Source organism: Chiloscyllium plagiosum, unplaced genomic scaffold, assembly GCF_037043375.1.
Source record: "Chiloscyllium plagiosum isolate Xiang-an unplaced genomic scaffold, Cpla_swu_hap1 HiC_scaffold_17, whole genome shotgun sequence".
Lineage (NCBI taxonomy): Eukaryota > Metazoa > Chordata > Chondrichthyes > Orectolobiformes > Hemiscylliidae > Chiloscyllium > Chiloscyllium plagiosum.
Genome location: NW_028270155.1, coordinates 80389874 through 80403593, shown reverse-complemented (window position 1 = coordinate 80403593; position 13720 = coordinate 80389874). Strand labels below are relative to the sequence as shown.

Genomic DNA, 13720 nt, shown 5'->3' with positions numbered 1-13720 from the left:
TACAGAACAGGAAACCCTCTACACTCCTCATGCTAGGCTATATACACTGTGCTACATTGTTATGACACCTTTTCTTAAACTGAAATAAAAATCTGATCAGCAGCAGTGAGGACCAGGAGAAACATCCCTGATTGCAGAGGGACAGAAGGATTAGCTGAATAACGTATATGAAACCATTCTGATGAACACTGGTACTTTTTTCGACAGGTTTGATGTTCACTGAGGAAGTCTGCACCATGAAGGAGTCTGCTGCGTTGCCATGCTATGGACATGAGCTGAGATCATGGTTATCTCCTTGCCTTCTGCTGGGAACAGAACCATCTGAGCCTGGAATCCAAGATCTTCCTACAATATTTCATTTGTTTCCATCTGGAGAGCCACAATGAAGACTATCTGTTTGCATCAGACAGGTGTGTAGCTTGTGAGTAAATAGCATGGTGCAGAATGCACACAAGAGCCAAATCATCAAATGATGATCAAATTCTGGTACCAGTGACTCAAAACGGCAATAGGACAACATAGACTGTGTAATTATTGGGGTAAATTCAGTGTTTCCAGGCTTTCCGGGGGGAACAATTGGTCACAACACTGTTTGGCAATTAGTCATTTTGCACATGGGATCAGTGCATTTGCTGTGCTCTGTTAAGAGCTTGAAGCATGACTTACTGCTCATATACCCATGGTCCATACGAACATCTTGACCCCTGTTAGTGGTTAGTGGTCTCTGTACTGCTCACAGTACAATTGGTGGAGGCCTCTACAGACATAGGAGGCTACTCTCCATTATTCAGGACATCTGGAAGTGAGAGAAACCTGGCCTAACAAGTGAGAAATGTGATCATTTCAGTAAGGCAGCAAGTCTTTTAAAAAATGTTCTCTCGGAATATTCTCTCAGACTGCCTTACCACTTCAGCTTTCCCAACATTTTTAAGCAGCTGAGTTCCTTATGGCATCCCTCAGTCCCTCCAGAAATCTAGATAATGTAAGAAGGCACACCTCATCCTCTGCCTGGGCCAACTCCTTCTTTAACTCTTCTACTCGAAGGCGCAGTTTCTTCACTTCGGCTTCGTGCTGTTCGACTCTTCTGTTTGCATGTGCCAGCTCAGCCATCTTTTCTTGGTACTGTTTCTTTAGCTTGGCATGGATGTGCCTGAGATCAGACAATTCCTGCACCAAATAAACAATACAATAAGCAATTCAGAGCTTGAGTACCAACAAATTAACATTGCTTACAGTAGTCTAGTGGTTAGTGGGACTCAAGAGTGTGGTCTGCAGAGCACTATTACCCACAAGAGTCCTCCTGATTGCATTAAGTGCACTGTTCTGATTGACCCACCAATGGCACAGTCAGAACTAAACAACATACCAAAATTCTCATTCCTTCCTCCGAACCCACCCCCCCCCCTCACTGCACAGCACGATTTCTCAAAAATACAAGAGACAATAATGCAGAGTTTAGAAAAAAAGATTTATGTTTGTGAGACTTTGAGAGGGATAGGTCATGCCTCAGAAGCCTTCCTGAATTTTGAGGATGTGACAAAACACAAAAGGTAGAGCAGTGGATGTGGTGAATATTGATTTAACAAGGTGTTTGATAAGGTTCCCTATGGTAGGCTCGCTCAGAAAGTAAGGAAGCATGGAATAAAGGGAAATCTGGCTGTCTGGATACAGAATTGGCTGGCCTATAGAGGACAGAGGGTGGGAAATACATGGACAGTATTCAGCCTGGTGCTCAGTGACCAGTGCTGTTCCCAGGGATCGGCTCTGGGACCTCTGCTCTTTGTGATTTTTATATATGACTTCGATGAAGAAGTGGAAGGGTGGGTTAGTAGGTTCGCTGATGACACGAAGGTTGGTGGATAGTGTGGAGGGCTATTTTAGGCTATTGTCGGTTGCAACAGGACACTGACAGGATGCAGAGGTGGACTGAGAAGTGGCAGATGGTGTTCAACCGGGAAAAGTCTGAAGTGATTCACTTTGGAAGGTCAAATTTGAATGCAGTATACAGGGTTAAAGGCAGGATTGTTAGCTGTGTGAAGGAACAGAGGGATTTTAGGGTCCACGTCCACAGATCCCTTAAGTTGCCACCCAAGTTGATAGTGTTGTTAAGAAGCATATAGTGTGTTGGTTTTCATTAGCAGGGGGATTGAGTTTAAGAGCCACGAGGTTATGCTGCAGCTCTATAAAGCTCTGGTTAGACCACACTTCGAATATTGTGTTCAGTTCTGATCCCCTCATTATCGGAAGGATGTGGAAGCTTTAGAGAGGGTGCAGAGGAGATTTACCAGGCTGCTACCTGGACTGGAGGGCATGTCTTATGAAGAAAGGTTGAGGGAGCTATGGCTTTTCTCATTGGAGTGGAGAAAGATGAGAGGTGACTTGATAGAAGTGTACAAGATGATGACAGGCATAGATAGAGTGGATAACCAGAGACTTTTCCCAGGATGGAAATGGCTATCATGAGGGGGCATTATTTTAAGGGCATTATTTGAAGGAAGGTTTACAACATAGAACATTACAGCACAGTGCCGGCCCTCTGGCCCTTGATATTGTGCCAACCTGTGAAACAAATCCAAACCCCATCTAACCTACACTATGCCATTATCATCCATATGTTTATCCAGCGACCATTTAAATACCCTTAATGTTGGCGAATCCACTACTGCTGCAGGCAGGGCATTCCACACCCTTACTACACCCGGAGTAAAGAACATACCTCTGACATCTATTACCCTTCAATTTAAAGCTAGCCATCACCATCGAGGAAAAAAGGCTCTCAGGGGAGATGTCAGAGGTAGGTCCTGTACACAGAGTGTGGAAGGTGTGTGGAATGCACTGCCAGCAGTGGTGGTACAGTCATAGAGTCATAGAGATGTACAGCATAGAAACAGACCCTTTTGGTCCAATCCGTCCATGCCAACCAGATATCTCAACCCAATCTAGTCCCACCTGCCAGCGCCCAGCCCATATCCCTCCAAACCCTTCCTATTCATATACCCATCCAAATGCCTCTTAAATGTTGCAATTGTACCAGCCTCCACCACCCTCTGGCAGCTCATTCCATACACGTGCCACCTTCTGTGAAAAAGTTGCCCCTTAGGTCTCTTTTATATCTTTCCCCTCTCACCCTAAACCTATGCCCTTTAGTTATGGACGCCCTGACCCCAGGGAAAAGACTTTGTCTATTTACCCTATCCATGCCCCTCATAATTTTGTAAACCTCTATAAGGTCACCCCTCAGCCTCTGACGCTCCAGGGAAAACAGCCCCAGCCTGTTCAGCCTCTCCCTGTAGCTCAAATCCTCGCAACATCCTTGTAAATCTTTTCTGAACCCTTTCAAGTTTCACAACATCTTTCCGATAGGAAGGAGACCAGAATTGCACGCAATATTCCAACAGTGGCCTAACCAATGTCCTGTACAGCCGCAACATAACCTCCCAACTCCTGTGCTCAATACTCTGACCAATAAAGGAAAGCATACCAAATGTCTTCTTGACTATCCTATCTACCTGCAACTCCACTTTCAAGGAGCTATGAACCTGCACTCCAAGGTCTCTTCGTTCAGCAACATTCCCTAGAACCTTACCATGAAGTGTATAAGTCCTGCTAAGATTTACTTTCCCAAAATGCAACACTTCGCATTTATCTGAATTAAACTCCATCTGCCATTTCTCAGCCCATTGGCCCATCTGGTCCAGATCCTGTTGTAATCTGAGGTAACCCTCTTCACCTCCAATTTTGGTGTCATCTGCAAACTTACTAACTGTACCTCTTATGCTCACATCCAAATCATTTATGTAAATGACAAAAAGTAGAGGGCCCAGCACCGATCCTTGTGGCACTCCACTGGTCACAGGCCTCCAGTCTGAAAAACAACCCTCCACCACCACCCTTTGTCTTCTACCTTTGAGCCAGTTCTGTATCCAAATGGCTAGTTCTCCCTGTATTCCATGAGATCATTGCTAATCAGTCTCCCATGGGGAACCTTGTTGAACGCCTTCAGATACATTAGGGACATTCAAATGACATTTGGATAGGGACATGGATGATAGGAAAATGCAGAGTATGTGGGTTATTTTGATCTTAGAGCAGGATGAAAGGTTGGCACAACATCGAGGGCTGAAGGGCCTACACTGTGCTGTACTGCTCTCTGTTCCATTACAACATGTGGCAGAGGTTAAACTTTTAACACAAAGCGGTAAACAAAGAGGAAAATGGAGGAACACGGTGCTCAACACCAGCTCGAAGTGAAGCATCACCTCATCCTGTCTCACTGAAAACAGCAACATTCTTGCCCATTTGTGCTGTTGGTTTTATTGAAGGGAAATGCAATCTGGCGGGATCGGGAGGTTGCTGGTCCTCACTGCCTTTTGCCTCATCTAAGTAGTCCACAAATGGCACTGTTTGAAGAAACCAGTTTCCCTGTTATAAGCAGTTTGTTTCAAGGGAGAGTTCTCAGTGTTTAACTGGTTTTCCTGAGGTTTCTGCAAATATTCGTTGTTCCTAGCAAACTTTCAAAAATTATGAATGGCCACTCATTCCAACAGTTGAATTGTACTTCCATATTAACATTAAGTTACCCCACGTCTGGAGCTGGATGTTTCTGAGCTGAAAAAATTAACTTTGTAATTGTCTCAGTGATTAATTTCAATTAATTGGACAAAGGCCTATTGTTACCCCACTGAGGTTGGTTTTTCTCCAAGTTAATTATTGTTTACTTTGGGTTGCTTCTTATCCACGAACTGAAATGTAGAATGAATGCCTTTTTTGGTTTCATTGCTATAAAATATAATTTGCATGGGTGTTTGACCGAGCAAATATCCTTGTGTTCTTGCACTACTGTGGGAGATTGGCACAGCCCACGTGCAATGAAATTGAAAGGATTACAGCTGAACCAACACTGGGAATTCTAGATCAATGGGAAATTCTGCACTGTTTATAGGACCTTGCTGTACATGAACTAGATGTCAGACAGGCCCACAAAGTAAGCCACTATGGTTCAAAGCAATTCACTGTGTAAAACACTGGGAGACATTTCCATCCAAGTTGTTCTTGTTACAGGCTTAAATTTTCATTGAGTTCTAATCTCTGGCATGTAACCTTTCTAAAAATGCCTGTGTCCCTTGTGGTTTATGTATCAGAGAAATAAAATGCTCTTTCCATCTGTGGTTTACAGTCTTGAAATATGCCCCGACTGCCCTCAACTAGACCTACACTGAAAGTCATTGAACTTTAATGCAGACCACAGCATGGAGTTTCAAATTAGTTGATCAATGTTAAAATTACATTATGAACTACAGTTAGCTAGGAGGCAAATCAATCAATTGTTAATTTTGCATAGAGCAACTCCAGTCTCTGGGACTGAACAAACATGACATTGCCTGTAGACATTCGTACAAAGATCTAATCATGTGCTTTGACAAGCTGTTTGTAAAATCCCCAGAGAATTATCCAGAAAGCACAAACAATATCCTGTGAACCTCAGAACATCCAATCCAATATTTTTCCTGCAAAAGAATTATCAAAATACATGTTTTTTCCTGCATCCTTCATTGCACCTGGATGAATTCATGCTGAAGAAAAACAAGAAACAAATTCTCAATGATAAGGAAGGCTTAAGGTATTAGGCTGGGCAGGCCGAGCCTTTTTTCATTGGAGGTAGGAGGTTGATAGGCGACCTTACAGAAATTTATAAAATAATGAGGGGTACAGATAGAGTTAATGGTAGTTGCCTTTTCCCTAGGATGGGGGATTTCAAGACACATTTTTAAGGTGAGAGGCGAGAGATTCTAAAGAAAAAAGTGCACATTTTTCATACAGAGAGTGGTTTGCATGTGGAATGAACATCCTGAGAAAATAGTGTTATAACACAGGGAAACCCCTCCGTTAATTTAAACCCGACACACAGAAGCTCACCTCGCGCCATAAACTGTTAAAATTCGAGAAGCAAAGAACTATCCCAGAGGTCACTATTTAAAGTAAAAAATAACAATTTCATTCTTTAAGTCCACAAGAGAATATTAAACAATTATTTACAACTCCTTTCTCTTAAACCTATCTTTTGTCTACCCCTCTACAATACTGACCCAATAAAAACCCTGATTAAGATGGACAAAAAAACCTCAAATTCCAAAACCAGCCAGCCAGCCAAATTTTCACTTTATACCTTCCTCTGCAGATTTTCCCCTGTTGTCTTTCCCTCAGTATTCTGCCTCTCAGGTCTTTCATATGAACAGGCACCTTTCAGAGAGATATTTGGTGAGCACCAATACTTGTTGGTCTTCTTAGCAGTTCTTCTCCTAATTGTTCAAAATGTCTGGTTTTATACCGCAAAATATCAAATCATTTCGTTGGTTTGATATAATCCCAAACAGTAAAATTCAAATTTGATTGGACTTTGGTATCTGGGGCATAATTTAAACTGATTGGCCGAATCTGAATTTGTTTTTGTCCCATGGCAACACAATTCCAGCTGTTTGTTTCGACCAGGTGTTACATTTTTGCCTTGTTCAGGACACTCTGCTTTCAGTCAGTCCTTGCTAGCTTCCTCTCTCTCTCCTAAAGGTACAGTACATCTCTATCCCTTCACAACAGTGGTGGACGTGGGTACAATTACAATGTTTAAAAGAAATTTGGCTAAATATATGAATAGGAAAGGTTTTAAGGGATATGGGCCAGGAGCAGATGGTGGGTCTGGTTTAGTTTGGGATTCTGGTCGGCATGGATTAGTTTGACCGAAGGGTCTGTTTCCTTGCTGCATGACTCTGCGCGCTATGGATTTGAAAAGAGCAAAACACAGTAAACAGTTTCCTAACTGCATCAGGAGTTTCAAACACAGATTCTTATTGCTGTAATATCATACATGAAAGAGCTGAGCAATGACGAGCAACATCTTTGTGCTGCTAGGTTGTGACATGTGTGACAATGCTGTCTGAGAGATAAACTGTTGAATTCCAAGATCACCTTTCTTGGCCAACAGGCTCTCTGGATTACAGCAGAGCAGGAAGAGGAGGAGGAGTGGGACGGGGAAGGAGCAGGCGGTGGTCAAACCAAATCTCTCTGCTTGGCAGTCATGCCATCCCTGAAAACTCCCTGTAATGCTGTGACTTCAGTCTCTCTCCCTCTGACACGCTCTGACTACAATTTCTCTCTCTGACTTCAGTTTCAAACACCCTCGCCTTTGATTACAATCTCCCCTTCAGACACCCTCTTCCTTGATGCAGGCTTCCCTTCGGACACCTTCATCCTTGGTTACAGTGTCCCCTTCAGACACCCAAGCCCTTGAAAAAAAGACTCTTTTGCAGACATGCCCCCTTGATAACAATATCCCCTTTGGACACCCTCCCCCTTGATTATGGTATTCCCTTCGGACACCCTCCCCATGGAACACAAGCTCCTCCTCAGCTATGGTCCTCCTTGTTTAGGACACCCTCCCCCTTGCTTACAGGATAGTATGTTGTCTCCCTGGTTGGTGCCAGGATCAAGGACGTCTCAAAATCAATTTCAGCATATTGTCAAAGGGGACAGAGAGAAGCAGGAGGTTTTTGTACACACTGGTAACAATGACAGGGAATGGGTTAAGGCTTTGCAGAGGTAATATAGGTAAGAGGTTAAAAAGCCGAAATTCAAAAAGGTAGTAACCTCTGGATGACTCCCATGAGGAGGGTTAAGAAAATAGGGCGAATAAATCAGTGGCTGAGGTGACGGTGCAGTGGGCAAGGATTCAGATTTTTGGATCATTGGGATCCCTCCTGGGTCAGAAGAGACCTGTTCAAAAATGATATTCAGTATAGGAGTTGGGATTAGATTTGATTTGATTAGATTCCCTACAGTGTGGGAACAGGCCCTACCAACTCATCTACTGAATGCACTGATGCCAAGGAGTCTGCTCTCTGGAAAGTAAATAGCTTTGGGGTGTCTTTTTTTTTGAAAAGTAAACATAAGAAGCACGATGGAGTCAGGCTGACAGAGGTTTCAGTTTTAGTTTCAGTTTTGCTTTCATTTATTGAAGTTGGGATTTTGGAGTTGAAGACAGAGATCGTCCTCTGCTGCTACAAAAGATCATGTTCTGTCTTTGCTACTAGATTCAGTCTTCTGTTTATTTTCTCCTGGACTTCAGGGAATAGCAAGTGTGCAAATCTGTTTTGCTGAATTTGCCTTGGCCAAGGGGGTGTTTATGGCATTTGCTAAATTGAAACAGATTTTTAAAAAACTCATTTGTGGGGTATGGGCATCACTGCTCATTATTATTTATACATTGCTGTCCTTGAGAAGGTGGTAGTGAGCTGTCGTCTTGAACTGCTGCAGTCTACCTGGGAGTTAACCTGTAATGCCATTTGGTAGGGAATTCCATGGTTTTGGCACAGCGACAGTGAAGGAATGGCGATACATTTCCAAGTTCAGGATGGGGAGTGACTTGGAGGGAAACTTGAGGGTGCTGGTGTTCTTATTTTCTACTGTCCTTGTCCTTCTTGATGTAAGTTGTTTTGTGTTTGGAAGGTGCGAGAATCTTTGATAAATTTCTACAGTGTATGTTGTAGATAATAGCAACATGGTGCACTGATCATTGCTGGTGGAGAGAGTAGATGCTTGTGGATGTAATACCAATCAAGCAGACTGCTTTGTCTTGGATGGTGTCAAGCTTGAGTGATGTTGGAGCTATACTCATCACACTCCTGACTTGTACCTGGTAGATGGTGAACAGGCTTTCTATGAAAGGAGATGAGTTACACGCTGCAATATTCCCACCCTCTGACCTGCAGCCACTGTGTTTATGTACGTAGTCCAGCTGAGTTTCTGGTCAATGGCAACCCCATAGGATGTTGATAGTGGGGCAATTCAGTGATAGTAACACCATTGAATGTCATGGGGAGATGGTTAAGATGGTCTCTTCTTGGTGATGGGGTGGATAAAAAGTGGAGCTGGAGAAAGCACAGCCGGTCAAGCAGCAAATGAGAAGGGCAGAATCTTCAGTTCTGCACCTGCCGTCCTCACTCTCTCCTAATTGTGAAGGTCAAAGCCTGGCACTTGTGTACTCATGAAAAGTACTTGCCAGCCCAGGATTGGATACAGCCCAGAGCCTGTTGCATTTGAACATGGATGGCTGAGGATTTGTGAATGGTTCTGAACAATATGTAATGGTCAGAGTCAAAGGCCTACAGCATGGAGACAGGCCCTTTGGCCCAAACTGATCCATGCTGGCCAAAATGCCCATCCATACTAACCCCAATCCCCTGAACGTGGCCCGTATCCTTCTAATCCTTTACTATCCATATATTTGTCTAAATGTTGTTAATGTACCCGCCTCAACAATTTTATCTGGCAGCTCATTCCATATGCGTACCACCCTCGGTGTTAAAAAGTTGTCCCTCAGATTCCCTTTTATTCTTCCCCCTCTAACTTTAAACCGATGCCCTCCAATCCTCGATTCCCCAACCCTGGGGAAAAGACTGAGTGCATTCACCCTATCCATGCCTCTCATGATGTTAGATACCTTTATAAAGATTGCCCCATGTCTCCTATGCTCTAAAGAAAACATCTGATTGTCCAACCTCTCCCTATAACTCAGACCTTTGAGTCCAGGCAATTGTGACTTCCTTGATTTGGAGATGCCAGTGTTGGACTGGGGTGTACAAAATTAAACATCACACAACACCAGGTTATAGTCCAACAGGTTTAGTTGGAAGCACTAGCTTTCAGAGAACTGCTCTTTCATCAGGTGCAAATTTCTTGTGCACTCTTTCCAGTTTAATAACCACCATCATATAATAAGGTCACCAAAACTAAACACAAAACTCCAAGTGCGACCTCACCAACGTCCTGTTTAACTACAACATAACTTCCCAACTTCAGTGCCAAAAGCCTTCTTCACTGCCCTGTCTACCTGTGACTCTACTTTCAGAGAACTGAACTCCAAGATCCCCCTGTTCTGCTACACTCCTTAATGCCCTACCATTCACCATGAAACTCCTACCTTGATTTGACTTTCCAAAATGTAAGACCTCACACGTGCCATTTCTCAGCCCACTTCCCCAGCTGATCAAGGTCCTGCTGCAATTTCTGATAACCTTCCTCATTGTCCACTATTTTAGTGGCATTAGCAAACTTACTAATCACTTCTTGTACATTCTCATCCAAATCATTGATATAGATAACAAACAATAATGGGCCCAGCACCAACCGGAGGCACTCCACGAGTCACAGGCCTCCTGACCAACAGGAATCCTTCCATTATTACCCTCTGCTTCCTATCATTTAGCCAATTGTGTATTCAATTTGCCAGCTCCCCTGGATTCCATGCGATCTAACCTTCCAGAGCAGCTTATCACGTGGAGCCTTACTGAAGTCCATATAGACTGTTTACCCACCCTGCCCTCGTCAACATTCCTGGTCACTTCAAAGAACTCTAAAAACTTTGTGAGACATGATCTCCCACACAAAGCCATGCTGACTACTCCAAATCAAACACTGTCTTGCCAAGTGCATGTATATCATATCCCTCAATCTTCTCAAGTAAACTATCTACCACAGATGTTAGTCTTATCAGTCTATCGTTGCCACGTTTTCTTTGCAGCCCTTCTTGAATAAGGGCACAACAGTCGCTACCCTCTCATCTTCTGGGACCTCACCCTTAGCGAGTGAAAAAATATCAGCCAGCGCCCCTGCAATTTTTTCTCTAGCCTCTTGCAGGGTTCTTGGATATATCTGGCCAAGACCAGGAGGTTTACCCACCTTCATACATTCTAATATGTCCAATACCTCCTCTACTCTGATATGGACTGTCCCCAAGATATCACCACTAACTTGCCCAAGTTCCCAAGTCTTTCTCCACACTAAAGACAGAGAAGAAAGATTCATTGAGGGCCTTGCCCATCTCCTGCGTTTCCACACATACGTGGTCCTTTGAGATGTACTACTCTCTCTCTAGTTATTCTTTTTCCTTGAATATATTTGAAGCGCTTTGGATTCACCCTAATCTTCTCAGCTAAGGCTATTTCGTGCTCCATTTTCACCCACCTGATTTCCATCTTCAGTAAACTCCTGCATCCTCTATATAACTCTAGGGATTCCCTTGACCCCAGCAATGTGTACCTGAACCATGCCTCTTCCTTTTTTCTGGTCAAAGTCTCAATACCTCGTGTCATCCAGGGTTCCCCATTTCTGCTAACCTTGCCCTCCACCCTCATTGGAACATATAGACTATAAACTCCAGCTATCTTACTTTTATTGGCCTCCTACCATTGTCTCTGTAAAAGAAGCCTGCCATTCCCAGCTCCTTTGAATTTGCTACCTCGTGTTAGGCATTTCAACTCTGGGAAAAAGATTCTGACTGCCAACCCTGTCTATGCATCTCATAATTTTATACACTTCTATCAAAGTCTCCCCTTAGCTTGTGCTGCTCCAGAGAAAGCAACCCAGGTTTTTCTGCCCTCTCCTGATAGCTCATACCTGCTAATCCAGGCAGCATCCTGATAAATCTCTTCTGCACCCTCTCCACTTCCTTCCTGTAATATGGGAACTAGAACTGAGTGCAATATTCTAACTGTGGCCTAACCAAAGTCTTATAAAGCTGCGACATGACATCTGATTTCCCGAAATGCAACACTTTCGCTTACCTGAATTAAACTCCATCCACCCTTTCTCTACCCAGTTCTGTAACTGGTTGATATCCTGCTGTATCCTTTGATAACCTTCTACAGTATCTACAACTCCACCAATCTTTATTGGTGATCAGCCATGATCATATTGAATGGTGGTGCAGGCTCGAAGGGCAGAATGGCCTACTCCTGCACCTATTGTCTATTGGCTGCAAGCATATGAATTTCCATTTTCATCCAAGTCATTTATATAAATATATATCACAAAATGCAAAGGTCCCAGAATGGATCCCTACAGGACACCACTAGTCATGGACTTACAGCCAGAAAAACACCCTTCCACCACTATCACCTGCCTTCTATGGGCAAGCTATTTCTGAATTTAAGCGGCCAAATCATTGTGGATCGTTTTGCATCTTAATCTTCTGGTTGAGCCCATCATGAGGGGCCTTGTCACAGACTTACAAAAATCCATGGAGACAACATTCACTGCTCTACCCTCGATCACCTTTGTCACCTCCTCAAAATAATATACAATCAAGTTAATAAGACATGACCTGCCCCACACAAAGCCATGCTGGCTATCCCTAGTTAGGCTATGCTTTTCCAAATAGTTTCCAACCACTGATGTGAGGCTCACCAGTCTATAGTTTCCTTGGATCATCCCTACATCCCCTCTTGAACAGAGGGGCAACATTAGCTACTCGCCAGTCCTTCAGGACCTCTTTAGTCAAGGCCCAGCAATCTCCTCTCTTGCATTTCTCAATAACCAGATGACCTTTCCACCTTAATACTCTTCAAGGGATGCATGGTTGAGAAATATTCACCTAGATTAGCTTAATGCTTTTCAATATGAAAATGGTTGCGTGAGTGAAGCCCTTATTAAATACCCAGAAGTTTATCAGGAAGGTAGAGAGATCATCTCCTTTCATGTTGACCAGGAAGCAATTCCACAATGTTGCAAGGCCCACCCAGTACCATTTGCCTTACGGCAAAAGTACAGGCAGAAATTAGAAGGCTGGAAAGCGAAGGAATCATCGATCAAGACCTGCTTACGTCCATTGGAAGATAAAGGTGTCCCGGCCCATGTCTTTCCTTGGGCTGGTGAATTATTACAGAAAGTTCTCATAGCCTGGCCTCCATCCTTGCACCTTTCATCAACATTTTTTAAAACAAAAAGGTCAGCCTTGGAAATAGTCGCACAGATGAGGACTAGCTTTCAGGGAAGTGAACAGGTATCATTCTTTAAGGTGTTGTCACACGATGATCCCAAGAGAGATTTAATGATGTGATGCCACTCCATACATCATTGGGATGGTATTAGCTCATAAGTGGCACAAAGGAGAGGAACACTCAGTAGCACATGATCCTAGAACTTTGGCTAGTACAGAGCATAAATATACCCAGAGAGAGGATGAAGTTTTGGCAAGTCATATCTGGAGGCCAAAAGTTCCCCAATTTCTTTACACACAAATTTATAATAATAATGGACCACAAAATCCGACCACGTCCACTTAAAGAGAACAAAGCAGGGCTGCCCATAGCTTCAGGTTGAATTCAGCAGTGGGCTGAATGAAGTGCAGGTAATTACAGGTTGGAACACCATCCAGAAGGCCAATTGGCAAAGATGGATGCATTGAGTAGCCTCCCACTGGTACCACCGCTGCAAGAGTACATAATGGTCTTACATTTTCTGGACAGTCTTCCAGTCACAGCTGACAATATCGGACTTGGATGCAGCAAGATCCAGTCCTGGCAAAACAAAAACAGCTGGTGGTGATGGGAGAAACCAAAGGGACTGTCACACTCAGGACTGAACCTTTGCTGGAGATATCAGATCATAGTAGAGGATGGCCTATTATTGTGAGGAGCAAGAGTGATTGTCCCGAACAAAAGTTGCCACCAGATACTGGCTGAACTCCACCAGGGTCATCTAGAAGTTTCCAAAATGAAGATGTTAGCGAGAAGTTATGTCAGGCGTCGAGGACTGGATACAGACATAACTGCATTGGTGGCACACCATCCAGAATACCAACAAGGACAAAAATTACTGACAGCAGCGCCCCCACATTTGTGGGGATGGCCAGGTAAACCCTGGACTCCTTCACATGCTGACCTTTCCT

General features: G+C 43.6%; 1 protein-coding gene across 2 annotated transcripts in view; it reads right to left on the bottom strand.

The window, feature by feature from the left end:
* ccdc102a (coiled-coil domain containing 102A) overlaps positions 1-13720 on the bottom strand; it is a 287030-nt gene that overhangs the window by 60062 nt on the left and 213248 nt on the right. For both annotated transcript variants that reach the window (XM_043707419.2, XM_087996111.1), the window contains exon 7: positions 997-1167. In XM_043707419.2, the coding sequence (XP_043563354.1) occupies positions 997-1167 (171 nt within the window). The remainder of the gene's footprint in view (positions 1-996; positions 1168-13720) is intronic.